Here is a 25942-nt window from a genome sequence, read left to right as displayed (position 1 = left end):
ACTCTCAAGTCCTTTCGAATCGCGCACAGGATTACGGCAAGAGGATGGACTGTCCTGTATGTTATTCAATATCGCTATTGATGGTGTGATCCGGCGAGCGGGCATCGAAACGAGAGGAACGATCTTCAGCAAGAGTAGCCAACTCCTAGCTTTTGCAGAGGACCTCGACATCATTACTAGAAACCGTGGGATGGCGGAGGCAATCCACGCCAAACTAAAAACGGAAGATAGGGTTACAAATTAATGCGATGAAAACCAAATATATGGTAGGAAGAGGCTCCCAAGAAAGTAACGTTTGCCTCCCACGGACAGTGATTATTGACGGCGATGAACTGGAAGTGGTTGATGGTATAAAATCTAGCAGATAAGTACCGGTTTTGTTAACATCACTGCTTCTCCATAGTATATGTGGAGGTCGTTTGCGTCACATCCCACGGTGAATTGTATATTCCTTCTTTTACAATATGTAATAGAATCACTTACTTCTTTGGGCGGAGCATCCTCTTGTTCCACAGGAAAATAAGCACAGGCAGCGACAATTTCTGTTTTTCCTCCTATTGTAGTTATTTCCATTTGAGTTGTAACTATCTCTCTTTTGATGAATTGCGTCATTGGGATGAAATTGATGCTAGCACCTATCAGAACAGCTGCAGGCCGTGTTGCGTAGCCACCAAGTCATCAAATATACACTTACCAATATGTGAATGTATTCCTGAAATTCTATTATTGTAATTTTATTTGGTGAATCTGCGACAGAGTACCCCAGTCACTGCTCTCGTATAATGCAGGTTCACTCGCATAAACTTTAGGGTTTTAGGGTGCAAGCCTTACAAGCCACATCCGTGAAATATACTAGCACAGCAAGCAGCTTTTACGCAACTAGTCCCCAAATTCGGAGTTGGAGTTTATGGAAGCACTCAATGTGCATTCAATTGATTTACAGCAGTCACCATTGACCATAGGGATGAAATCCGTCATCCAAATAACTTTGCTTCTATAATTTGACTGATAGAAATGTATTTCTACTAATCACACGATAAAATCTGTGATCAGGTGATATGTATAAATAAAAACTTTCGTCTTCCTCTGCATCTCTCGTACATTGTAGCTTACGTAATCTTATAAATCTAGAATAACAACAGGCTCTTTTCAACAATCACATCAAGCCTCGACTCCATTGCTTAGTGACCAGCACTTGACAATCTCGACCAGTGAATCTCCACGTATAAAAAGCGGTACAAAAAGTTTCGCGTCCAACCGAAAGGCGGTATGCTGAGCCAAACGTTGCCAGTTCCAAAAGTAGACCGCCTTTTCCTGAACCCGTAGGTCCTCGATGATACCGGCAAGAATTTTCGCCACCGTAGAGTCAATGAAGCTGACAGCAGATCCCTCGATTACCACCAGATCGACAGGATTCTGCTGAGCTAGCTTCAGCACCCGATATTTAAGATATTCCGCCGACGAATAAATCAGGCTCTGATCTGGACTAACTACCAGTAGATCGCAGTTGTTCACCCTTTCGATTCGGTGAACGATTTTCGGACGAGACGTTAGGTAGAGCACAAAACATAGATTGATACCGATACCGATAACCATACCGTATTCTAATCCGATCAAAAGGCAAGCAATGAGCGTCGCGAAGAACGGAATGATATCGATCTTTTTCGTACGCCAGATTTCGGCTGCCGCATGAAACTCCACCATAAAGAACATAGCCGCAATAATCACAGCAGCAAGAGTGGCTTTCGGAATATAGTAGAAAGTATTGGCCAATAAGCCTAGTGCCAAAAGCACTACAATACCGGTTGTTACGCCACCAGCAGGGGTTCTAACTCCACTGCTGTTGTTGACAGCCGATCGCGTGAAAGAGCCCGTCACTGGCATCGATGAGAAAAACGAACCGGCTACGTTGCAAAGTCCCACCGCGATCATCTCCTGGGTGGCATCTATTGTCTTACCTTTGGAAAAAGCTTTGGCAATCGCGACACACTCCAGAATGGCAATCAGTGATAGAGCTAGCACCGAGGTACCCAACTCGGAGACCATATCCGTGAAGGTATACGTTTGATTGTTAACCACCGTCGAGAACGGAGGCAGTTGAAATGGTGGAAGACCGGATGTTACGTTACCTAAAAGATACAGTCAGGTTAGGTGTATATTAACTTCCTTACTATTCAGAGATATTTTACCGGTCAACAGGAAAGGTACCACACCCTCTGTACTTAAACCATATGCCAGTAGAGAGCCACCGATGACCACAATAGCATTGCGAGACAGTGACAGGTACTTGCCAGCTATTTTCCAACGACCCTCGAGATTTTTGAGCCGCATCATCAACATGAGTATTACGATCGTGCCGATTCCCAGAATAGAATCCCATAGTCGGGTGAGGTGAATGTTTTCAACAACGTTTATCCATGATTCCAGAAACTCGTTGGATTTTCCCGGAAGTCCCAGTAACGATTTTACCTGCCCACTGGCTATAGTGATAGCGGCTGCCGAGGTAAAGCCAGCCGTTACTGGCATGGAAATGAACTGCACTAAGAAACCTGCAAAATAGAGGGGATTAATTTTTGTATTCGGTCAACCGATTCACTAACATATCATACCTAAGTTCAAAAGCCCCAGCACTAATACAATACAGCCGGCTAAGAACGCCGACAGGATAGCGAACGCTGGTCCCAGGTTGGACACATGAACTTGCACCATCAGCGACATGATTGCCGTCGGACCAATCGTAATGTCCTTACAAGTTCCAAACAAAAAATACACGAAACAGCCCATAAAAGCCGAATACAACCCGTATTGTGGTTCAAGATTAGCCACGACGGCGTAGGCTATTCCCTGTGGAATCACAGTCAACCCGACGGTTAGCCCGGCCACGATGTCCTCCACGAAGTACTGCCTGGAATAGTCGGGCAACCACCGAAGGATGGGTAATCGTTTTTTCAACAACTTTTTACTGCAACATCCATTTCGAATACTGCCGAGTAGGAGCGGCACGACCGGTGGGAATCGTTCCGCGTAATCGTCTTCCACATCATCTGAAATGATAACAAAATGGTAATGTGATAGAACTAAAATTGAATGCAAAGACCGGCCGTGGGGAGTCAAGGTCAATCGATAGTCCCGTATAGTCCATTGTCATGTGCTGCCGTGCTCGATTATTCCGAACACGTACGTACGCTCAAGTACCGTTGTTTAATTTACAAACAACAACCATTCATACCGTTTTTGCCCGCGGCGCTTTGTTTCGTCGCTTCCAGCGCCAAAACTTGAATGCTTCCATCCGGAACCACGCCAGCCGGAAGATTAGGTGTCATTACGGAGTAAAATAACTGACGACTGTCGAAGCCAGCGGTAGAATCGGGACTGAAACAATAAAAATAAGCGCACAGATCAACACACCGAATTATCTGTGATCAATAGTGTGAGCAAGCGGTGGTGAACGTACTTCACCTCAGTGGACGGTTCGGTTCGGATGGTTTGAAACAGTATGGAACGCACTTATGTACGAGGCGAGTTGTGATAATGTGACGAGAAAGTGTCCCAAGAATTTAATAACTGGTAATAACTACTTCAGAAGGGTAATCCCCTTGATTATGATGGAAAAATAAAAATTAACATTTGAAGTTTAGTGCGGAATTAGACATGTTCAACGGGTGGCCTAGAATAAAAATGGCACATCTTTGAGTATTTTTCAAAATTATCGTACAAAATGGATCGAAAGGTTTCAGAATTTCAGGAATACTTTTTGTGAGGGCACAATTTATGAACTTATTTGAATAAAAGCATAATTGCACCAAACGTCTTTTATTTTCTCAGAAAATTTCAATGAAAATTATCCGATTTATTCGGACCATGTTCTAATTCTTTTGGCATAATTCAAGCGGCCATAACACGAGTGATTCTAGTGTTTAGGAACATATAAACGTGACCTATAGAGTAGGGCGGGGCATAAGTGCGATGTTTGAAGTTGTCATCAATTTTCGCGAGATATAAAGAAGAACAACAACAAAATATATTTTATAGTGATGCAGCTACTCAATGTCTTTACATTCAACTATAAATCATCTGGAATAATAGTGTTATTGAAAATAAATTCTTCATTCTTCTGAACAAGTGCCGATTCGCACTTTTACCCCACTAGCGGGGTAAAAGTTCGATTACCGCGGGGCAAAAGTGCGAAGCTCGAATCCATGAAATTAGCACAGCAGTACACACTTAAACGATTCGGTAAAATTTACCGAAATCTAAACAGCTGAACGTTCGGTAAAATTTTTTATTGCACCAAACATTACTAATGATCTGTAAACGTCGATTGGCACCATCGAAATTTTTACCGAACGTTCAGCTGTTTAGAATTCGGTAAAATTTTACCGAATTCGGTGCTTTTTGTTAAGTGTGTAGCTAATAAAACCATATTACAGTTCCCCCACAATTATGGACCATTTAAGCAGAAGTATGATTTTAAAACAATCAATTGTAGCGCATACTATTATTTACAAGCAGTTTATAAACGTTTTTAGTTACAGAAATATGTAATATTTCAGTTGATTCAGTTCTTAAACCCATTTAGTGCAAGTTTTCCACGGAAATTAAGCTTATATTATGACTGATCAAATACACAATTATGGATCACTTTTGGAAGCGGTCACAATTATGAAACAATTTTCATCATATTATGGATCAAAATAACAATACACTTTTTGCAGCGAATTGACTCAATGAAGTTTATTCAAATCATGTAATAACATAAAAATAACATGTTTCAAATCGTATGAAAGACCTTGTGTGGCTTTTGGTCTGTCTTTAGATGCCTGCCGTCCTTCTTCGAAGACACCTACCGATCAGCCTTTGGGAATGCTTTTCGCAATTTCACGACTGATTTTTTGTCCTGGAAAAAAAATCTTAGGCTCACCGGCTGCGTTGGCTCCGAAAAGACTAGTATAGGATGAAGCTTTCTTTTTTCCGAATTGTTCTTAACGATGTAGGTACAGTGGATCTCGGAAAAGTTAATCGATGCAAGAGTTTATTTTAATCGCTGCTATGATGCGACTCTGTATGAAACAGTGGAAAGGCGACAATAAACCGAAAAATGAAAAATATACATTAACAATTTTTCTAGAAAGTTAAGGAAAAAATTAACGTTTTAGATTGTTGCATTAGAGCTAACATTCGCTTAACTTTTGCGATGAACCTTTGCATATGTACCATCATAGCGTTTTACTACCTTACGTAGCTTTCCTGTCCTGCGTAATGCAGAAACAGCATTTTCCTAAAACTCAGATCTGTGCAGCTTTAGATTCTGCTTAAAAAACGTTTGTAATAGGTGCTAAACTGTTTGAATTTGAAAAAATTACTTTGGAATCAAAGTGATCCATAATTGTGAAAAATTACCTTGTTTTGGTCCCTATTATGGATCACTTTGAAAATTACTTATTTTTACAGGAAAACCATCCCCAATATTTCGCTGAATCGTTAAGAACTTAGCTTAATCTTCATGTGCGAGACATTTTTTGCTCGAAAATTGGTGATTATGTCACATAGCAACCTTATGAATGAGAAACGTACTGCTTATGCTGATTGAAAAAACGACAGACATTTTGATAGATTCTCGACAACAACTTTGTACACTCATTGAAAAAGCATCAATGTCGGGATTTAAAGGATGTTTTATGTGTTAAAAGCTAGTTAATAGGGTATATTTTGTTGTAAAAATGCTTCATACCTTCAAACAGTTTGTTTAACTGAGTTATTTCACTTGAAACACAAAAGTGATCCATAATTGTGGGTGATCCATAATTGTGGAGGGAGTGTATCGTCAATCTGCGGTATGTTTCGGTAAGGAATATTCTTAATTTACACCTTTCCTATTTTCCGCTGGTGTATTGCAGCCTCCGACAGATTGAAACTTTCCCAAACGTTTGTTTTATGTTTCATCAGCGGAAGAACATTGTTTTCCTTCGACCAACATCTGTAGAGCACAGTTTTCTGCAGATCTTCCATTTCTAGTATCTGTAATATAGTGCCAAAAGTTGTATATAAGCTATACATTTTTGCCCCGTCCGTGAATCGCACCTTAACTCCGCTAGGCGCTAGACGGGGTTTGATTAAATTATGGAAAAGCGAAATATATTTTGTAAACTCTTTTCACCGTATTTTCAAAACAGATATGCGAGTGATGTAAAACAGTGCTACAAATTTTCAACAAGTAATATCCTCCTGTTGATATCGTATTACCCGTATAACAAAAAATTATATCAAAACCGCCCTAAAATAACATTTGCACATAACTCAGCGCAACTATGCTTCGTAAGCAACCAAAGTTTACGTTAGATTCAAGCAGTCAAAGTAGTCACCCATTAATGCCAATGTAGTCAATTTACTCGAATCTGCACCGATAAATCATTAAATCGCATCCTTACTCTATAACAAAGATAAAAATGTAGTTTCAACCACATTTATGGTTGTTTTACGCGCAAACAGAAATTTCATTTCGTTTCAAACTGATATGTATGATTGAAAGGAAAATATTTACATCGAAAACTCAATTTGACAATACTTTACTTTTAATTCAAAACTGTTATTTTCTTGATACAAATAGAATTTCGTTTCGAAACAAAAATATTTTTAGGTTGTTAGGTATAAAAATTTCATTTGAAACAAACGAATTTTTTCGCTCCGTGAAACGAAACCTTTCCCCGAACAACCCCGTTGAGAATCGCGGCTCTAATGCTGACGGACGAACAGCGTCGCCCGCAGTACCTTACAAGTCGCAAGGACTTGCATAGTGTCGTCGTCCCGTCAGTAAAATGAGTTAGATTCTCGATCCATGAATCGAACTTTTACCCTGTCAATAAATCGAACTTTTGCCCCGCTAGGCGCTTGACGGGGTTTGATTAAATTATGGACAAGCAACATATATTTTGTAAATTCTTCTCACCGCAATTTCAAGAGAGATATCTGAGTGATGTAAAACGCTGCTACAATTTGTGAATAAGTAATATCCTCCTGTTGATATCGTATTTGCCGTACAACGAAATATTTCATCAAAACCGTTCTAAAATAACTTTTACCCATAACTCAGCAACTATGATTCGTAAACAACAAATGTTTATGATGGATTTAAGCTGTCAAAGTACTCACCCATCCATGCCAATGTAGTCAATTTATTTGGAATCCGCACTGATAAATCATTGAATCGCACTTTTACCCGCATCGTACTTTTACCCCTCCTTACTCTAAGTCATGAATTTTCAGGTAAAATTTCATGAGGGTTGGTGACCGACCGATTTTATTTTTATTTGTGTTAGAATATATAATGTATGTACCTAATAGTCATAGCAACCACTGTTGTTGTTTACTGGATTAAAATTTTCATTCTTGCTTAATAGACTAAGCCAAACTGATCTCACAAGTGGTTATGGACCCAGAACTGGCCATATCCGAAGAAAAAGATGTCCCAAGCAGAAAGAATTAGTAATGGACGTGTAGTGCAATGTAGTAGAAGTGGCGCAGGAGACGGAACCAGCAATGGACGAAGCGGTGCAGTTGGACGTATGAATGCAGTCGCTATGCCGGTCATTGAAAAGCTAAAGGGTCGTGAAAATTACACCACTTGGGCCTTCGCGATGAAAATGACGCTCATCCGAGAAGGATCTTGGTCCGCTGTAGTCCTGGCGGAAGGTCAAAATGTCGATGAGGAAGTGAGTAAGCGAGCATCCACCACGATTTGTTTGAGCCTCGAAACGACCGATTATAGTTTGGTCTTGGATGCGAAGGGTGCTAAGGAAGCCTGGGAAAAGTTACGTAATGCTTTCCAAGAAGACAATGCACAATGGGCAAAATCAAGCTCGTAATCCCAAGAATTAGAAGCCGCTGGTTTGGAATCCTACTAGATACCTATTCTTATGTAGAAAAATGCAGGAAATCAATTGGTGATGGTTTCATTTTGCGCAGACTTCGGGAAGTGGTCCATTTTGCCCTATTTTCCTCAAAAATCATGTTAAAAGCTAATTAAACAGTATAAAAACTTATTTACCGCCCGTGAACGAACTCAAATAGCTTACAAATATTGTCAAAAAACCAGAAGAATCAAATCCTAACCATTCCATACTATGCGAAATGCAGGTATAGTCCATTTTGCCCAATTCACCCCTAAAAACATAATAAAACCTAATTAGAGTGATTAAGGACTGTATCGAAAAGTCTTTAGCAACAACTATCTGTGAATAAAAATGAAATACGATTATTATTTCAATTTTTGTTTTCGGTTTATTTAATTTTTCTCGCATTCCTCCAGGCTTTGGGAAACTGCTCCTTCCCCCCTGAAGATCCTCTTCACAATCGACCAGTAACGTTCAATTTGCCGGAGCTCTGGACAATTTGGTGGATTGATGTTTTTCTCGACGAATTGGATATTATTGTCTGAAAGGCAATACATTACAGACTTAGCGCAATGTACAGATGCCAAATTCGGCCAAAAGAGAAGGGGAGACTGATACTGTTTGTAGAGGGGCCACAATATTTTTTACAATTATTCATCTTTGTAAATTTGAGCATTTATTGCACACTTTGTGGAAAAAATGCGCATCGCAGATCACATGTACAAATAGCTTACTATACTAAAACCTTCTGCCCAAATTTTTTCAGCGCAATCGTACTGTCGGTATTGTCCACCGCCTCGTCCGCCGATTTCTTGTAGAATTTCGGCTCTGGAAGCGCTTTTGAATCCTCTTTGACGTAAGTTTCGTCGTCCATATAGATGCACTTGTTGCCGTTGTCTATTATTATCCGTTTATAGTTACCGTGCTCTTATTTAGGTTCGAGATTGTTGCTCTCCGGATTTCTTAGATACCTTATGATTCTTGTATGTCTTGACGCACCTTGATGCACTGAATTATCGCAATGCTTGTTAAGTATTTTAGCCAAATAAGACGTTGTTACCAATCGTTGTCGTTTAATATGAGATATTACTTCAGAATTTGTCGGGGGCTAACTGGAACCAGGTTTTCTTCCGGACCAAGGCAGATCGTTCAAGGATAACTCTGCCTTATTTATCGATAATAGGTTCACGCTTGTGTGGTGCATTTTAAACCGTTTGCGATTTGGTTGATAGAAAACACCGTTTTCAGTGCACCAAAGTGTGCAGAATTTTTTTCTGATATCAAGATCAATCCAAGGCATAGCGAAAAGTAAAAAAATAATTGAAACAAATCGATTGCACAACTTTTTTAGATATTTAAACAAACTTTTGCTTGCACGTACATAAAAATTACTACACCCATTTTTGACATAAAAAATTTTTAAAAGTTGCTAATTACTTTTCGATACAGTCCTTAAAACTAATAAAACTTAAAACGGTCGATGGCCCTACCCGGAAATGCTTCATGTACTTACTGAACCAGCTAAGCTAGGAGGTGCGAACTAGAGCGCCTGTTTTCCAGGTGAGGGGCGGCTCACACAGCGTCTGTCTTGAAACGGACGGCTGAATATGAAATGCTGTATCCTGCAAGTTATACCTAAGACGGCAGACCCATCAGCAGGATGTAGGTATCGCGACCCCGGTGAGGTAGTATACCGAAAACTCAATTACCACGAACAAAGAAATTCAGGACGGAACAATCGGTATAGGACACGGCAAGGGACAAGGAAACGATTAAGGGATAACGATTTAAAACTTGGTACCTGGAATGTCCGAACTCTCCATGAACCGGCACGGGCTGGCTTGCTTGCTCGAGAGCTGCATCAAATCGGAGTGGAGATCGCTGCTATTCAGGAAGTTCGGTGGCCAAATTCCGGAGAAAGGGAGTTCCGTGCAGTAGACCCTATTGGAGGCACTTCTTTCAAGTACCACATCTACTACAGTGGCGGTAAGAAAGCAAAACATGGAGTCGGTTTCGTAGTGTTGGGAAAACAAAAGCAACGAGTTATCCGGTGGAGACCCGTAGATGACCGTATATGCGTGTTGAGGATTAAGGGCAAATTCTTCAACTATAGCCTAATCAACTTATACGCACGATTTACGACAGGTTTGAGAGGACCTATGGAGAGTACCCAAAACACGCCGTGAAACACATCATCGTAGATGCAAACGCGCAGATCGGGAGGGAGGAATTCTTCCGTTCAGTTATTGGAACACATAGCCTTCATCTGTCGACCAATGATAACGGTCTGAGGTTCATAAATTTTGCCGCGGCCAGAGAAATGGCCATCTGTAGCACCTACTTTCCCCGTTTGAATGTTCGGAAACACACCTGGCGGCATCCAAACGGAGACTCTAGCTCTTAGATCGATCATGTCTTGATTGACGGTCGACACTTTTCGGATGTTATCGATGTACGGTCTTTTCGTGGACCAAATATCGCCTCTGACCACTATCTCGTAGTGAGTAAGATTCGCGCAAGGCTGTCGAACACGGCGAAAGCTCGCACTGAGAGGACGTTGCGTTTCAATATCCAGCGGTTAACGGCAGACGGCGTAGCAGTGGAGTACGCTGGAGTGTAGTGGAGTGTAGTGGAGAAGGAGAAGATATAAATGGGCTGTGGAGGAACATCCATGGTGTCATCGAAACAATTGCGAGAGAGGTGGTAGGCACGACGCGTGGAAGACAGCGTAACAGCAGGTTTGTTGTTGAATGCCAGAGAGTGACAGATGAAAAAACCGGGCTAGGAGTCGCATGCTCACTGCGGCAACGCGTCAAAACAGAGAGGTACAGAGAGACTAGAGCTGCGGAAAAAAGAATCCATCGTCTAATGAAACGCGAGTATGAGGAGCACGTGCTCGCCGGCGCAGAGGAGCGATACGCCAGCAACGACACACGGAGTTTCTACAAAACGGTGAGAGGCAGGAATTTTGCCATGCCTGTGATGTGCAATGATAGTGCTGGCAACCTGCTTACCGACAAAACGGCGGTAGCAGCCAGATGGAAGGAGCACTTCCAGACACTGTTGAATGGTGAGGTAAATGCGGAGATCAGCAGGGACAGGATAGGAATTGTAAGTTATGGTCAAGCTGTGGAGCCACCAACACAGCAGGAAGTTAAAAAGGCAATCAGTGAGCTGAAAAACGGTAAAGCTGCTGGGAAGGACGGTATCCCTGCCGAGCTTCTAAAAGCGGGGAGCGAGCGGCTGTACGAAGCAATCCACCAGATCATTGTTAGGAAGAACAGATGCCAGAGGAGTGGTTGGATGGTTTCATTTGCCCAATTTTTAAAAAGGGGCATCGACTCGAGTGTAAAAACTATCGAGGAATTACATTGTTCAATTCTGCCTATAAGGTATCCTGTTCTGCAGACTGAGATCGTTAGCGGAGTCCTTCGTCGGCGAGTCCCAAGCTGGTTTTCGTGAGGGTCACTCCACGACGGATCAGATGTTTACCCTGCGTCAGTTGCGAGACAGGTTCCGGGAGTACAACTTGCACCATCTGTTTGTGGACTTTAAAGCGGCGTACGATTCAGTTAAACGAAATGAGCTGTGGCAGATAATGCTAGAACATAGTTTTCCGACGAAACTAATTACGCTAATTCGTGCGAAGCTGGACGGATCCAAATCATGCGTTAGAATAGCGGGTGAGACCTCAGCTGTTTTCGTGACGTTGGATGGACTGAAGCAAGGGGATGCACTCTCTAACCTGCTATTCAACATTGCCTTGGAAGGTGCATTACGAAGGGCAAACGTGGAAAGGAATGGAACTATCATCACGAAATCTCACATGCTTCTTGGTTTTGCGGATGACGTCGATATCATCGGAATCAACCGTAGAGCAGTGGAAGAGGCCTTCAGGCCCTTTAAAAGGGAAGGGACGAGATTGGGACTTACCATTAACACCATGTTATGGTCGGGCCATCACGATTTTACAGTTTTGGTAACTCATGATATCTATGATACAACCATTGTAAAACTTCTTACTGTGATAGCTGACTTTTCACAATATTGTGAGTTTCAATCGTGTGTTCAAAACACCCGTACTGAATTCAGTGACTAAATCTTACAAAAAAGTTTTCCAGGCACAATGAACTTTTCTTCAAGAAATGATTCATCAAATGCAATTATCGAGATAAATTTTGAAAATGTATGAAGTGTGTTGTGCTGCACACGAAGACTATTTATACAGCGCTATTTGTACAGGTCGGGCCATTTGAGTAGTCATGGTTGGGCCACCATAATTTTAAGCGCAGAAGCGCAATAATCACTAGAGAATGTCAGTCACGTAAAATGTGATGAAATAAAGCAAAATTAATGCGATAAAAACCTAGATTTTTGTTGTTTTTTCATTGTAGTTGTACACTTCAGAAAAGGCGATTGTAGCAATATTGATTTTACAAGCTCGCCAAAATTTCGCAATTAAATGCAATTAAAAATATGGTATTTGTAACTATATGAGCCGTTGTTCACGGAATTTATTCTTTTCATGTCTATATATAAAATTTCAATACGTATGTCTTAGATTTTCTACGGTGGCCCAACCTGTACAACATGGCCCGACTGTGACAACATTTTTTGTCTTCACGTAAATGCCTATAACTTTTTTATTTTTCAAGCAACCAGTTCAAAACTTTCCGGAAATATACCTTATTCTTAGATTTTTGCAACGATGTATTTAGATTTCAAAATTCCTTTTGAAACGCAAGTTGTTGGCGAATTCCAAAACGTGGCCTAACCACGACGACACTCCCCTACTTGGTGGCAAAATGGAAAATGGAGTGTGGCGCAGACGCATGAACCAAGTATACAAATGTGCTGATATAGTGAAGGTAGTGCAATGTTGCAGGCTGCGGTGGGCTGGACACGTGGCCAGAATGCCAGATGAAAGAGTAGCCAAAACTATTTTCAGCAGAGAACCAGGAAGAGGCCGTAGACTCCGAGGCAGACCCCACACCCGGTGGGTGTGTGCTGTCGAAAACGATGCACGTTCAGCTGGTGTTCGTGGGGATTGGAGAACGGCAGCCCAGGACCGACGGTACTGGAGGACCATAATTCGTTCGGCGCAGGATCGATAACGGACCGTTGCCACTTAAGTAAGTAAACAGTAAGGATTCGTGAATCAAGAACAGAGGTCACATCCGGTGAGCACGGCCAATAACGCCAGTATGACGTCAGTTGCAAAAGGCTTGGTTAAGCTTGTACTCAATGAAGGTTCGGTCGAAGTCCGGTTTTGCAGATTCCAGATTTGTCAGAAGGGTCTTACGATCAGATCAGATGGTTGTGAAGTGCGTGAAAAGACTGGAAATGTTATTGCAGCGGGAAAACAGGTAAATGATCTGTATATGTTAAATCGAGAACACGAGGACTCGCTGTTAACAATAAGTTTTAAAGTCAGGCTTAGACGGCTTGGACATCTCAATTCTCAAAGTTTACGAAATCTGACAAGAATGGCAGATGGTATCGAATTGACCAATTGTGAAATTCCGGAATGCATTACTTGCGTAGAAAGAAAGCATGTCTGAAACTCGTTTCCTTCCAGTAATTCCCGAACTGAAGGATTGCTAGATTTGGTGCACTCGGATTTAGTCGGTCCGGTGGAAATCCCTTCCCTAGGTGGAAGCCGATTTGTAATGACTTTTATTGATGATGCCAGCAGGAAAGTGTTTTTATATTTTTTGAAAACGAAAAACGAGGCATTTCAGGCATATATCAAGTCTACGGCCGAACGTCAGACAGGACGAAAGCTGAAAATTTTAAGAACCGATAACGAGACTGAATATGTGAACGCAGTTTTTCGAGACAGTTTCGAGAAGGATGGAGTACGCCATCAAAGGACATGCCCGTACACTCCAGAGCAGCATGGAGTAGCAGAGCGAATGAACCGTACGCCTATTGAGAAATGTATGTTGCATGTTAAACGATACGCGACTTCCGAAGCAATTTTGGGCCGAGGCAGTTTCAACAGCGGCGTATCTAGTGAACAGAAGTCCTACTACATCCTCGGAGATAATTCCAGAAGCAGCTCGCTGGCATTGGTTCATGCGCCGAAGCAAAAACGTAAAAAGTTTGATGTTAAATCCCAGAAAGCAATTTTCGTGGGATATGCTGATGATACCAAGGGTTATCGAGTCTATGCTCCGATTAAGCGTGATATCCGTGTCAGTCGTGACGTGGCGATGATGCAAGAAGGAGAACCCGCAAAATTTACTTGATATTGCGGACGCTGCAGAACAAGTGCAGTTCATGGTGCTGTATACAATCGAACAACCGCCAGGTTATTGTGATGAAGCTGACGATGAAGCAGACAGCGCACCAGTTTCATCGGGAAGTGACTGCAGTGATATTGAATACGAAGATGCAGACAACGAGCCTGCGCTCCCGTCGCAATCTAACAGACCAGCTAAACAGCAGCAAGGGTTGAGGCACCGCGACCGGGAGGCCCGATGTCCAGGCAAGTTTTCTGATTTTGTAACTTATAGTTCGTTTACTGGTGAAGCTGTTTCTCCACAGTTGTCGATTCAGCCGGAAATGCGGTCTGATGATCCCCAAAAACTACGACGAAGCTCTCAGTAGACCTGATCGCGAACAGTGAATAACAGCCATGCGAGCAGAAATCGACGCCTTAGAGGAGAACAATACGTGGGAGTTAACCAGTCTTCCAAAAGATAGGAAGTCCATTCGAAACAAAAGGGGATTTAAAACGAAGCGAGATCCGAATGGTAAGATCGAGCGATATAAGGCACACTTGGTCGTTAAGGGTTGTTCTCAGAGGCCGGGAATTGATTACGACGAAGTCTATTCTCCGGTTGTACGATATTCCACGATTCGTTACCTTTAGGCACTTGCAGTGAAGTATAATTTGGATATCGATCAACTGGACGCTGTGAGTGCGTTCCTTCAAGGAAAATTGAAAAACGAAATTATATATATGGATTTGCCGGAGGGATTTACAGGAAACTCAAAGCAGGCCTGTCGTTTGCAAAAAGCTTTGTATGGGCTAAAACAGTCTAGCCGTGTGTGGAACTGCGAATTAGATGGAGCCTCGAAAGAGTTTGGATTGGAACGTTCACAAGTGGATCACTGTTTATATTTTAAGCTGAACGGACAGAAGATGTTTTTCTTCACAATCTATGTGGACGATTTTTTGATATTTTCTAATGATTCTATGCTGAGGAACAAATTGAAAATTTTTCTCAGCAATCGCTTTCGGATGAAAGATCTCGGTGAAGCTACTTTTTGTCTTGGATTAAAAATCACAAGAGACCGTGCAAAGGGGAAGCTGTTTGTGGATCAAAAGCAATAGATCGAAAGCATTCTACGAAGGTTCAACATGGTGAACTGTAATTCGGTGTCCACACCAGCAGATGCGAGTGTAGGCAGAGTACATTGCACTCTCTCGTACCATCCAAGAAGCGCTTTGGTGGAGTTACCTTCAAACGCAGATTTTCGGTGCACAAGCTATTCCTGTGTGGTGTGATAACCAATCAGCTATAAGCATTGCGCGTAATCAAGGTTATAATCCGAGAACTAAACATTTAGAACTAAACAGTAACACTTTAAGAAACTATTAGGATGCATAGCTTAGGGAGGAGTGTTAGAATATATAATTTATGTACCTAATAGTCATAGTAACCACTGTTGTTTACTGGAATAAAATTTTCACTCTTGCTTAATAGACTAAACCAAACGGATCTCACAAGTATTTGTTTGAAGATTCTTAAACTTTACAATCAAAAACAAATTTATGATTTATGAGTTATGAGATCGTCCAGCCTATTTTTCTGTTCTTTTATACTTCAAAATTTTCACATAAACAGCCATCGTCACCGTAAGTGTAAAAAGTAAAATGTTGTGATCAGTGTTGACACATCGTGAAGTGTTGATCTATCCATAACTGGCTATTAACTCTTCCATTCTTCCTTTGCCTATAATGAATGCAATTAAAGATATATACTCACGAAATTGGGGGTTTAAAATTGTTTCATAGAACAGCTCTCAGGTTTCTGTCGATCTCGTGATCTGACTGCTATAAATTGTCACTTGTTAATTGGATTGCAAATAAAATCGGAATATCCACAAAACACAGATTAGCAGTATTTGAAAACGTCAGCAACCAATCGTTTACTATATTTGTACTAAATATTTGCATAGAACTGACGGGAGATAGCTATATTTAGAATTTTGCTTGTCATCATTGGCAACTTCCACAACTATCTCGTTTATAGGACCATTTTTCCCAGTAGAAACCGGCACAACTTTTGATCATAAGTAAAACTTAACGTCTTCGTCTATAAACACACATGACCTAGCCCGCCACAGTATCACATAACGATCGTTCCGTAATTAAAAAACACAGAGCACACTTCCGTTCGACTTCGGAAATCGTCACCCCTCGAACTGATGTAAATCAGCACTGAACTTGGAAACTTATACCCCCCACACTGGCAAGAAGAACCAATCGGAGAGTACAACAACAATAGCTTTTCGGGCCAGCACAATGAATGAAGCAAATCGCATCACTGCTTATGCCACCGGAATTCGCCGGACTGACTGACTGATAAGCATGGCGCGCCATTCATTGACGTGCTAGAGATTGAACTGGGTAGCTCTAACTAGCAGCTAGTTATTTTTCCTTTTTGACATACCAATGCGAAATCATAGGCTAGAAATGAGCAGGCGGAAATATTCCGCTCAGTTCAGTTGAGAATGTTTACGACTACGATATAGAACGACCAGGAGGCTCGCAAATGATTTGAGAAAACACACTGCAATCACCAATAAGTTATTTTTCAGTGCACAATGCCACAGAGGATAGACATCCCATAAGATAAGTTACAATATACTTATGAGTTTCTATCGAATCGTATTTGTATCCCCGGAATGTTGCCGTAAACGTATCAATCAAACCATCACCCTCAAACTATGTAGCAACTCAATCTATGATTTCAAATCCCTGGTTTTCGAATATAACTCAAAATTAGCAACAAGAATGGGAAAATACAAGTTTTTTTGTGTTGAATATTATGCTGGAAAGTTATGCCGGGTTATCTATTCCCTTTTACTAAATGTGAAAGAGTAAAGATAAAAATTTATATTTGCTACACTGGCGGTGAGTCTTCTAGCAGAATTTTCTCGTAAAAATGCGTCGGCTACTTCAGCTAAAAGCAAACATTATGAGAAAAATCTGCGAAAGAAGCAAAATCGGACACGATACTTTACGGTCTTTTACAGACCTGCGGTTCCAAGTTAGGATGGAAAGCGGTCATTTTACGGTATCTTCAAAAGATGCGCTTCTCAGAGGCCTGCGTATGCCAATCTCCCAAACCCATTCATGCCTACTTATAAGGGGCATGGTGGTATGGTTTGCTCCGGACAAAAGGGCTTAACTCTTTTGCAATTCCGCATGACGGATTAAACGCTTTGCTAAGTCATCCCCTTGGGGTTGCTAAGTTTCCTAACCTAGCTAAAAACTTTAGGCTCTTTTCGAAGACGACCTGCGAAGTCTGTCGTATAAAAACAGAAGGTCAAGCTTCGATAACGGAATGTAGCACCTAGGCTTTGCTTTTTTTTGTTTCTATAAGTAATAACGCAAATATGTAATTTTTTTTCAAAGGGAAAACCCTGAAATACCTCGCCGTTGTCAGCATAGAGCCGGAGTGCCTCGTGCTTTTTAAGCAGTTGTCTCCATTCAACTCATTCCACTCCATGGGCCACTCATCGCTGATTTCCCAGTAGTCACAAGTTGCTTTTGATCTGGTCGAGCAATCGAGCACGATGCCCAACCCACTGTAGCCTACTGACTTTAGCCTGATATACGATTGCAATCTTTCCAAGAAGTGTATGTTGTTCGTGATTCATAAAACGTTCCCGCCACTCTTCGCTTTCAGTTTGTACTCCGCCAAATATCATCCGCAGCATCTTCCGGTCAAACACGACACGGACGCGTATTTCCACTGTGAGCGACGTCACAGCTTTGAGTCTGTAAAGAACTACCGGTTAAATAAAGGTTTTGTACATTGTCAACTTTGTACAGCTTTTTACGATAAACAAAAGAGGGGAAACAACACGCTACATTCGTCATACTGCGCAGCATTAAATACATGCGTTGTCCCGTTTGAATTTTGTTTCAAAATTTGTTGTCTACCTCTATTGCTAATGTTTTGCTAATAAATTTCTGTAAGGTACTTCCTTTTTTCGAGGAAACTGAATGAAGATTCTCTGCCTCCGCAAGTTTTTTCATTAGAATTTTATTCGTTAACATTTGTTCTCGTTTAAGAGATGACATGATAAATTCTCTTCGCGTTCTAAAACTTAATTTTTTCTATAGTCAATTAGTTATGCCGAAAGAAATTGAGTACCATTGATTATGGAAAGATCTTCTTCAAAAAATAAAATGTATATGTAGTTTTCGATTATTAACTTTTACTGGTTTTACCGGTATTGCATTCATCATACCGATAAACCGGTTTTCGAAATACCCCCGGTATTGGCATCTCTATTCGGGAGTGCAGGTTTTCTTTTATTTAAATGTTTTTGTGACGTTTTTTTTGCCCATCCAAATTCTCCCATTCGTTCCTCCTGATCCCTTTTCCTTCTCCTAAGGTAGGTGATGATGAGAAGGCAAAAGCGGCGAGGCACAAATGTCCAAAATAAATATGAAGAACGTGCCACCCGGGCCAAAAAATTCTACAGCAAAGTTTCGTTAATTGGTGGTTCGTTAATTGGGCGGTTCGTTAATTGGGTGTTCGCTAATTGGGCTATGTGACAACTTGAATGTCAAAATTGTATGGAATTTTCGAGTTTAGAAATTTCTAACAACTGTCAGTCGGCCCAATTAGCGAATCAGCTAGAGTGCAGTCGTGGCCCAATTAACGAATTCAGGCTGTAGTACCTTCTGAAGATTGAAACCAATCGTTTTCATAAGTTAACTTAATCCAGTACCATTAACTACTTTAAAAAGAAATTTTGCACTTATTTACAACTTAAATCATTCTGCAACTCGAATTGAAAGCTTGCTATTCAATTTTGTAAAATTCAGAGTTGCGAAATGTGGCCAGAGATTACTTCAACTCGAACAACTTCGAACAACTTGTCCTGCCAGTTGGCTCAATGGGCAAGAAAAGCTAGCAGAAAATTAGTAACAAGGGATACTTAGCGTTGACAAACAGGAAAGGGGTTAACACCATGCGATTAGACTTTAAATAACTGTTTAAATTTCGTTTTCGTCTTCATCATTGTTAGTTATTCGAATTATTAAATTGTTTTAGATGAACCTCGTGTTTTGTCTTAACCTTTTAATAACGTCAAGCATTTAATTAATATTTTATAAGCGTAGTTTTACCGATCGACGAAGGGGACGGTAGAAGAAAGTAATAAAACGAAGGTGTTTACTGTTTATATTGTATTTCAGAGGAGACAAGACGTTCGCTCCAGTCCGCTGTTGTTCAAAGTTTCACCAATATCTGCGATTCACAATACCTGAAGGAAAAATTGGGTTCGAATCTGGTTACAAGTGACTCCCATTACTATCGACCTTTTCGCGTGCCTAATGGCGGCTAGTTAAAGCCCTATAAAGGTATACATTTATAGGGCTTTATGGCTTGTGGGTACAACTAACGAAAAAAATAACATGCTTTTGGCAACTCTGCTCACGTTATGTTGACATTTTCCCCTTGCAAAACTGTCAAGCGTACGTTAGCAAAGTTGCCAAAAGCGTTGAAATATTTTCCAAAAGTTGCGCCCACCATCCGCCATTAAACACGCGAAAAGGTTGATAGCTCGGTTTGATCCGCAGGTCCCCCCACCTGGGTAAAGAGAAACGGTACACAAACGTTGCTTCAATGACACTCCCTTACCTAATTTTTCCGCTTTTCCCTTTATCGTCTGTGTCTCCTATGAGATACTACAAACACCTTTGTTGCGTTAATTTCTTCTAACGTCTCCTTCGTTGATTCTAAAAACTATCGTTATAAAAAATACCAATAAATAACAATTTAATTTAAGTTAAGCAAAAGAAAATGTAACACTTTTCACTACAGGCAAATTTGTTATTTTATGACGCAAATAAAAAATGAAAGCAAATAGCTAGATAAAATTTTTAAACAGTCACAAATCAACGTTTTATTGATGGTAGTGAACGACAAAATCATGTTAATAGCTGATGGTGTCCACAGGTTGCCACTATAAATAATCAATCGTTTCTATACGTGCGACACCGCCCATCTGCCTTTTGAATTATCGCAATTCGCAAGGTCTAAAGGATTTTCCCTAAATTTTCTAGCAGAAATATTCCACGTAACGCTCTGATTACTGATTATGAGCATACCCCCAAAAAGCAAAAATAAATGTGCTGTGTCACTAAATACTTATTTATTCACTTAATGCAGTTATCAGCAGGAGCAGTAGGAGTATAACTTTCTAGCTAACAAACAGAGCTGATCGTATTTCAAACGAGTAAAATTGACAGTAGACATTCTAACAGACCACGCGCAGCGCACTAGCGCATTGATTAACTATCAACAATAACAACAACAAAACAACAAGTCGATCAATCGTTCGATAAAACGAGCGGTTTCATATTAAATTGACATTACGTTTCCTGTTAATAAAATTGATAATCCAGTGTGTAAATTGTAAGGAAAAAGGATTTAGCTCTGTGCCTAGGGGCATGAATGCTGAGGTGACGTAGAACCACACGTATAGATACAATTCAATAATGCTGGACATTTTTCAAATGTGCAACAATTCGCAAATTTATAATGTTTGATAGATGAAGTCGAGATCAAGTTTTCCAAAGGCCTTTGCCCTATGTATCATTTCTGTCAGTTTCTTAAATTTTGTAGTTCCATAAAGAGTTAAACCATCAAGTCACAACCACACGTGCTTGATGGTTGATGGTGATACTGCAATTCGAAAACTTTTGTGTGACTTGTAGCACCAAGTAACATTAGATAACTGGCAGGAAACTACTCACCAGTTGACCAACGATATACGTTATTATTGGTTTAACGAACTTGTTCAAAACATAAAATATTTGTCAGTAGCAACTTTTGTTTAAACAGTAAATAATAATCAATTAATCTGGGTTGTCGTTAACACTGATTCGCTCTTGTCAATTTTTTTCGAAAATAGTTGAAAGCACCATTTATTACGACAGATTCATGTGAAGTACGATTGTCTTCCAACTAACATGCGGAGTGCCAGCTAAAAATGATGCGGGTTGAAAGATTTTCAATTATAATTATCGTTCTCTGTACCCAGCAAGTTTTCTTGGCACCAGTGTTGCGAAGCCCCTACTCGTGTGGTCTAATTTCCGCATACATGCGTACTCATTCTGACGAATGTGCCGGCTTAAGCATCCCTTTCGGACCCTCGCTCTTATTTATTCATGCACTGCGAATGCTTTTGCTTTTTTATTTAGCTAACGGCAACGGTCGTCGCTCTCGTTCACCATTGCAACCCGAGCTGCTGATACTAATTACTCGCAAGGATTCGCACTCTTGCCCGTAAGTAGAATCGAGGGCGAAGATGAACAAGACAAGAAAAAGTAATGCAAAATATGTATCCCAGTGCGCAACTAGCCCTCATGAGCAGCTGGTTGCTTAAGAATTATTTGACTCGCGAGTAGGCTATGTAAAAAGACGATATGAGCACAGCCTCATGACGATCAGTTCGCGAGTGTGTAGGTAGCAGAATGTCTGCACACAGCAAAGACGGCTGTTTGTCTTACACTTGCGTGAGCGCTGTAAGCGTTGAATGCTATGCTTCTCATACTCTCTTGCGTGAGAGTAGACATCGTTAGCTTCTCGTTCGATCTGCAACATTGCTTGGCACTCTGCTTGTCAGTTATTTTTATACTTGACAGCAATACAACCGGCAGTATGTAAAGAATTCCATCGCTAGTCTTTGAGTGCAGTTCTCGATACTGAAAATTTCTGCATCATATGACATGCTAGAATATCTCGTCTACCACGTTTTCATGCTAGACCTCAGTTTCAAATATATTCTTACAGTATATCGATATATGAAGAAAACGGATGGTTGGGCTCTGTTGTTTAACGGTTTACCTTCAGAGCATCATGTTCGTCAAGATTGAATGTTCAAATGCAGAGGTAGGCACCGCTAATCAGCTAACCGCTTACTTTTTAGCCAGCGAGTAGTGCGTTCGATAGGTTTTAAATGTGCTAGCGCTTGCATTAGCTTTCGATAAGTTAAAGTGCCACTAAATAAACTAATAGCCATTAACTTTTGAAACCAATAACAAAAATACTTGCAAATTGACAAAATTGGTCGCGATGCGAATAAATATACTTCATACATGGCTAGTTGTATTATTTGCAAACAAAATGCAAACATAAACATTCTTTGCGCAAACTTACTGGTTCGGCCAACCACAACAAGTGTCCCTTTCAATTTCAAAATAATTAAATCACACAGCAGCTGCCGTTGTAATGTACATGTCCATAGTCGCCAATATTGAAACAGTGAAGCCTCACTGTTTCATCTGTACAGGACAGGGCCTCTCACGCGCTGGTACCACGGCTTAGGTTAAAAAGTCCTACACCATGTTATGGTTCACTTTTATCGTAAGGCTACTAAAAGCACCTAAAAGTATCTTTATTTATTCCTTGAAGTAATAGAAAAGTTCTAGTCTAATGCTCAATATTCCATCGAAAATTCGAAAATATCTTTTTGTATACTGCAAATTGCGGTAGTTCCAGCTTAAGTAAACGGTCCGAAACAAAATATTCGTTCGAAACACATTTACAATCTATCGAAAATATCATCAACTTTGCAAATATAACCTATCTTGATTATTTAAAGAACGATTAGAAACGAAACAGAACAGAACAGTGTTAACCTGAGAATACCAAACGAAGCGTAGCAATGGGATGATTACTTTGACGATATCTGCTAATTGTGTCGATTTTACTTACTGCAAAATAGTATACGGAATTTTGCCAGGAAGTACGTGAACCAAAAAATGGTTGGGAACCACTGATCTACGCAATTACATATGCAAGATAGAATCAATGGAAAATTCCGTGATACCTAATTGTCTAAACGCTTCATCTTCTTTGAAATATTAAAGATAGAAAAACAAAATCAATTGTTATCAATAGGTGTCAACCCAAGCACTCGGTACCCCGGGTACCCCCAACGAAGAACTTGCACTCAATTTTTTTTTTGCTCGTTTTTCCTTCAAGTCATGCTAGTATTGCTAGTTTCTTATCAGGCCATGCGTTAGCGTCATCGTTTGTCGTAATCGATAGAAAATAGGTAACTCCTACCTTCAATAGCCGGTGTCAATCCATTCTCGTCCTGGGGAAGATTCCGATACATTCTGTACGATTCTACATTTTGTTTGTCCATTTGATATTAAAAAAAATCACTTGTTCTAACTAACCGGTATCGGACTGAACGCGCGTTGCCACTTGCTCCACTGTGAAAGAACAACCTTTTTGGGGTTTCAATCGAAGACTCACTCACTAATCTTTCCTCGCTGTTGCACGTTTCACCCATATCACTAAACGGTTGGACTTGTTTACTTTTTATCAGTTGCATGCCAAGTGGGGTGCTTCACGGCGATTGTGCAAGTTATCTAAAGCCCACTTATTTATCACCGACAGACAGCAGCGTGCACTGAAACTATCGCCAAGCCGTTGTTGCTATAAACTATCACCAACTATCACACGGGCTAGCTAAGTAGTCACTACTATTTGTGTTCCAATTAAAAGGTGCAGTATATCTTAATCCGGCCTTTCTTGGTCTGAAAACGCTGCACTTTATTTTCTTTCAAGGAATTTTATCACCAATTTGCTATCCGTTTCACACTATTTTATGGTAGTAAACTCCAGCGAGAATTAACAACTGTTAGAAAAGGCTTAAAAAAATAGTAGTACATGAAACATTACATGAAATTTTCAGTATTTCCACGATATATATAAAAATATAAACAAAAACACCTGTACATGCACCAGATACATGTAATGAACTCATCAGTGAACTCAAAACAAACAAAATTGAAAGTTTATCTACAGTTTATCTACAAGGGCAGGTTTACCATTATAGGCCTCTTTAGGTGTTTGAAATCTTTTTCTTCACCACTATCTTACCCTTTTATTTCGTTATTATACCTATATATTTCAAAGAGATATAGTTCAAAACGACACATATTCGATAATAATTATTAACTTAATTAGTTTTAATTGTTAAAACTTTTATTTCAGCATTTTCTTATGAACATCACAATTTGTAAATAGAAATCGACGGAAACTAGAAGGAGTTCATTACCGGCAAACACACCTTATATGAACTGCCAACACTGGCATATGCATCATGATGCGTCAAGGCTGAGGTGAATATAAAATGACATTTTACACTGAAAATTATCTGTTTGCAACGTTACTTCTGCACAACTGAATTTCCACCAATAACTCATACCGCCAAAAAGATTGATATTTCTTCAAGGATAAGTCACTTAGAATACCTCAGCGGGGTGCTATCCGTATCTTAACGAACGGTGTTTGACAGTCCACTTAACGAAGGGCGCTATTTCAAAAAATGCAAGAAATAGCGCCCGTCTGACAGGTAGATTTGCTGCCAACCTTTGTCGAGATGTGCTGAGATGTTGGCAACAAAAACATGGCACCCATCGCAAGCCCCTGGAATACCTTATGCACCTTATTCGTCAGTATGGAAGCGATAGAACCTGGTGCTATTGCCGAAGCCGGGAAAACCTCCGGGTGTCATATAAGCCGATTTGTCTGCTCGATACACTCAATACTGCCGGCAAAGTGCTGGAGAGGGTTATCCATCCTTAACAGATTCGTAAAGTACACTGAGGGTACAAACGGTCTGTCAAGGAACCAATACGGCTTCCGAAAGGGCAAATCTACGGTGGATACCATTTTGTGTATCACTAAGACAGCCGAGGTGGCAATCCAGCGCAAGTGGAAGGGTATCCGCTATTGCGCAGTTGTCACACTTGACGTGATAAATGCTTTTAATAGCGCTAGCTGGGACTCCATAGCCACATCGCTTCGGAACGTCCAAGTGTCGGTGTCGCTGTACAGGACTCTGGAAAATTATTTCCAGAATCGTTCGGGCTGTACTACAACACGGAGGAGGGTCAGAAGTGCGTGCCAATCGCCGCAGGGGTTCGGCAAGGTTCCATACTGGGCGCGGTGTTGTGGAACGTTATGTATGACGAGGTGTTGAAGCTAAAGTTCCCGGTAAGGGTGGTGATTGTCGGCTTTGCGGACGACATCACCTTGGTTTGGTAGTCCACGGTAAATCTATCCGAGAGGTTGAGTTGACGGCTTCCCACTCTACAAGCATTGTTGAAGATGGGATGCGCTTTAGAGAACTGGAGCTAGCGCATCATAAAGCAAAGGTTATCGTGGTGAACAACCGCAAGTCGGTGCAGAAAGCAATTATAATAATTATCGCCTATTGGCATCAGCATCAGCGAGGACGTAGAGTGCTTCAACCAACGGGGAACTAGAGGCATACGGAGTACCACAAGATCCTCTACTAGCACAGTTGTTATAAACTAGTTGTAACTGATTAATGACTGATTTCAGTCATAAATAGGTTGCAGCAACTAGAAGTGACAAAAGTGTGCTACTTGGGTCGGCCTCGATGATCACATAGCAGCGGGCATGGTCTAATTCCACAAAAGGCCGGTGGACACATCGACTTATCCCGGAACTATCCGGGTGGGTCAACAGGCGCCACGGCGAAGTCAACTTCCACCTGTTGTTTTAGACAGTATCTGCACAAGATCGGACATGCGGAGTCCCCGCGTGTCCTGAATGCGTGGATGTAGAGCAAACTGCAGAACCTGCTGTCTTCATATCCCCTCGTTTCGTGGGCGCTAGAAGCAACATGATGGCAGTGAGCGGACAGGACACTACTCCGGATAACTTAGTCCAATGGATGTGTTCTAGCTCGGATGTCTGGGGAGCGGTCAATGCGGCTGCTACCCAGATTGTACTTGAGCTTCAAAACCG

The 25942-nt window shown here is 40.9% G+C and overlaps 1 protein-coding gene across 4 annotated transcripts; it reads right to left on the bottom strand.

Annotated features, from left to right (window-relative positions):
* Window positions 1–970: 970 nt before the first annotated feature.
* Window positions 971–24081, bottom strand: LOC128734211 (sodium-independent sulfate anion transporter-like). Of its 4 annotated transcripts, XM_053828276.1 has the most exons (6): window positions 24044–24081; window positions 23219–23811; window positions 3230–3372; window positions 2610–3044; window positions 2190–2549; window positions 971–2129 (listed from the first exon to the last, which is right to left on the bottom strand). In XM_053828276.1, exons 3-6 carry the CDS (start codon window positions 3321–3323, stop codon window positions 1162–1164), a joined length of 1857 nt encoding a protein of 618 aa, XP_053684251.1. In that variant the 5' UTR covers window positions 3324–3372; window positions 23219–23811; window positions 24044–24081; the 3' UTR covers window positions 971–1161. The 4 variants fall into 4 exon arrangements, with proteins under 4 accessions (XP_053684251.1, XP_053684275.1, XP_053684266.1 ...); XM_053828300.1 differs by lacking the exon at window positions 3230–3372 and having other exon boundaries at window positions 24044–24079; XM_053828291.1 differs by lacking the exons at window positions 23219–23811; window positions 24044–24081 and adding an exon at window positions 22865–22879.
* Between the last annotated feature and the right edge of the window lie 1861 nt (window positions 24082–25942).

Source organism: Sabethes cyaneus, chromosome 1 (genome assembly GCF_943734655.1).
Source record: "Sabethes cyaneus chromosome 1, idSabCyanKW18_F2, whole genome shotgun sequence".
In the NCBI taxonomy this organism is placed as follows: domain Eukaryota; kingdom Metazoa; phylum Arthropoda; class Insecta; order Diptera; family Culicidae; genus Sabethes; species Sabethes cyaneus.
This window is presented reverse-complemented; position numbering and strand designations above follow the sequence as displayed.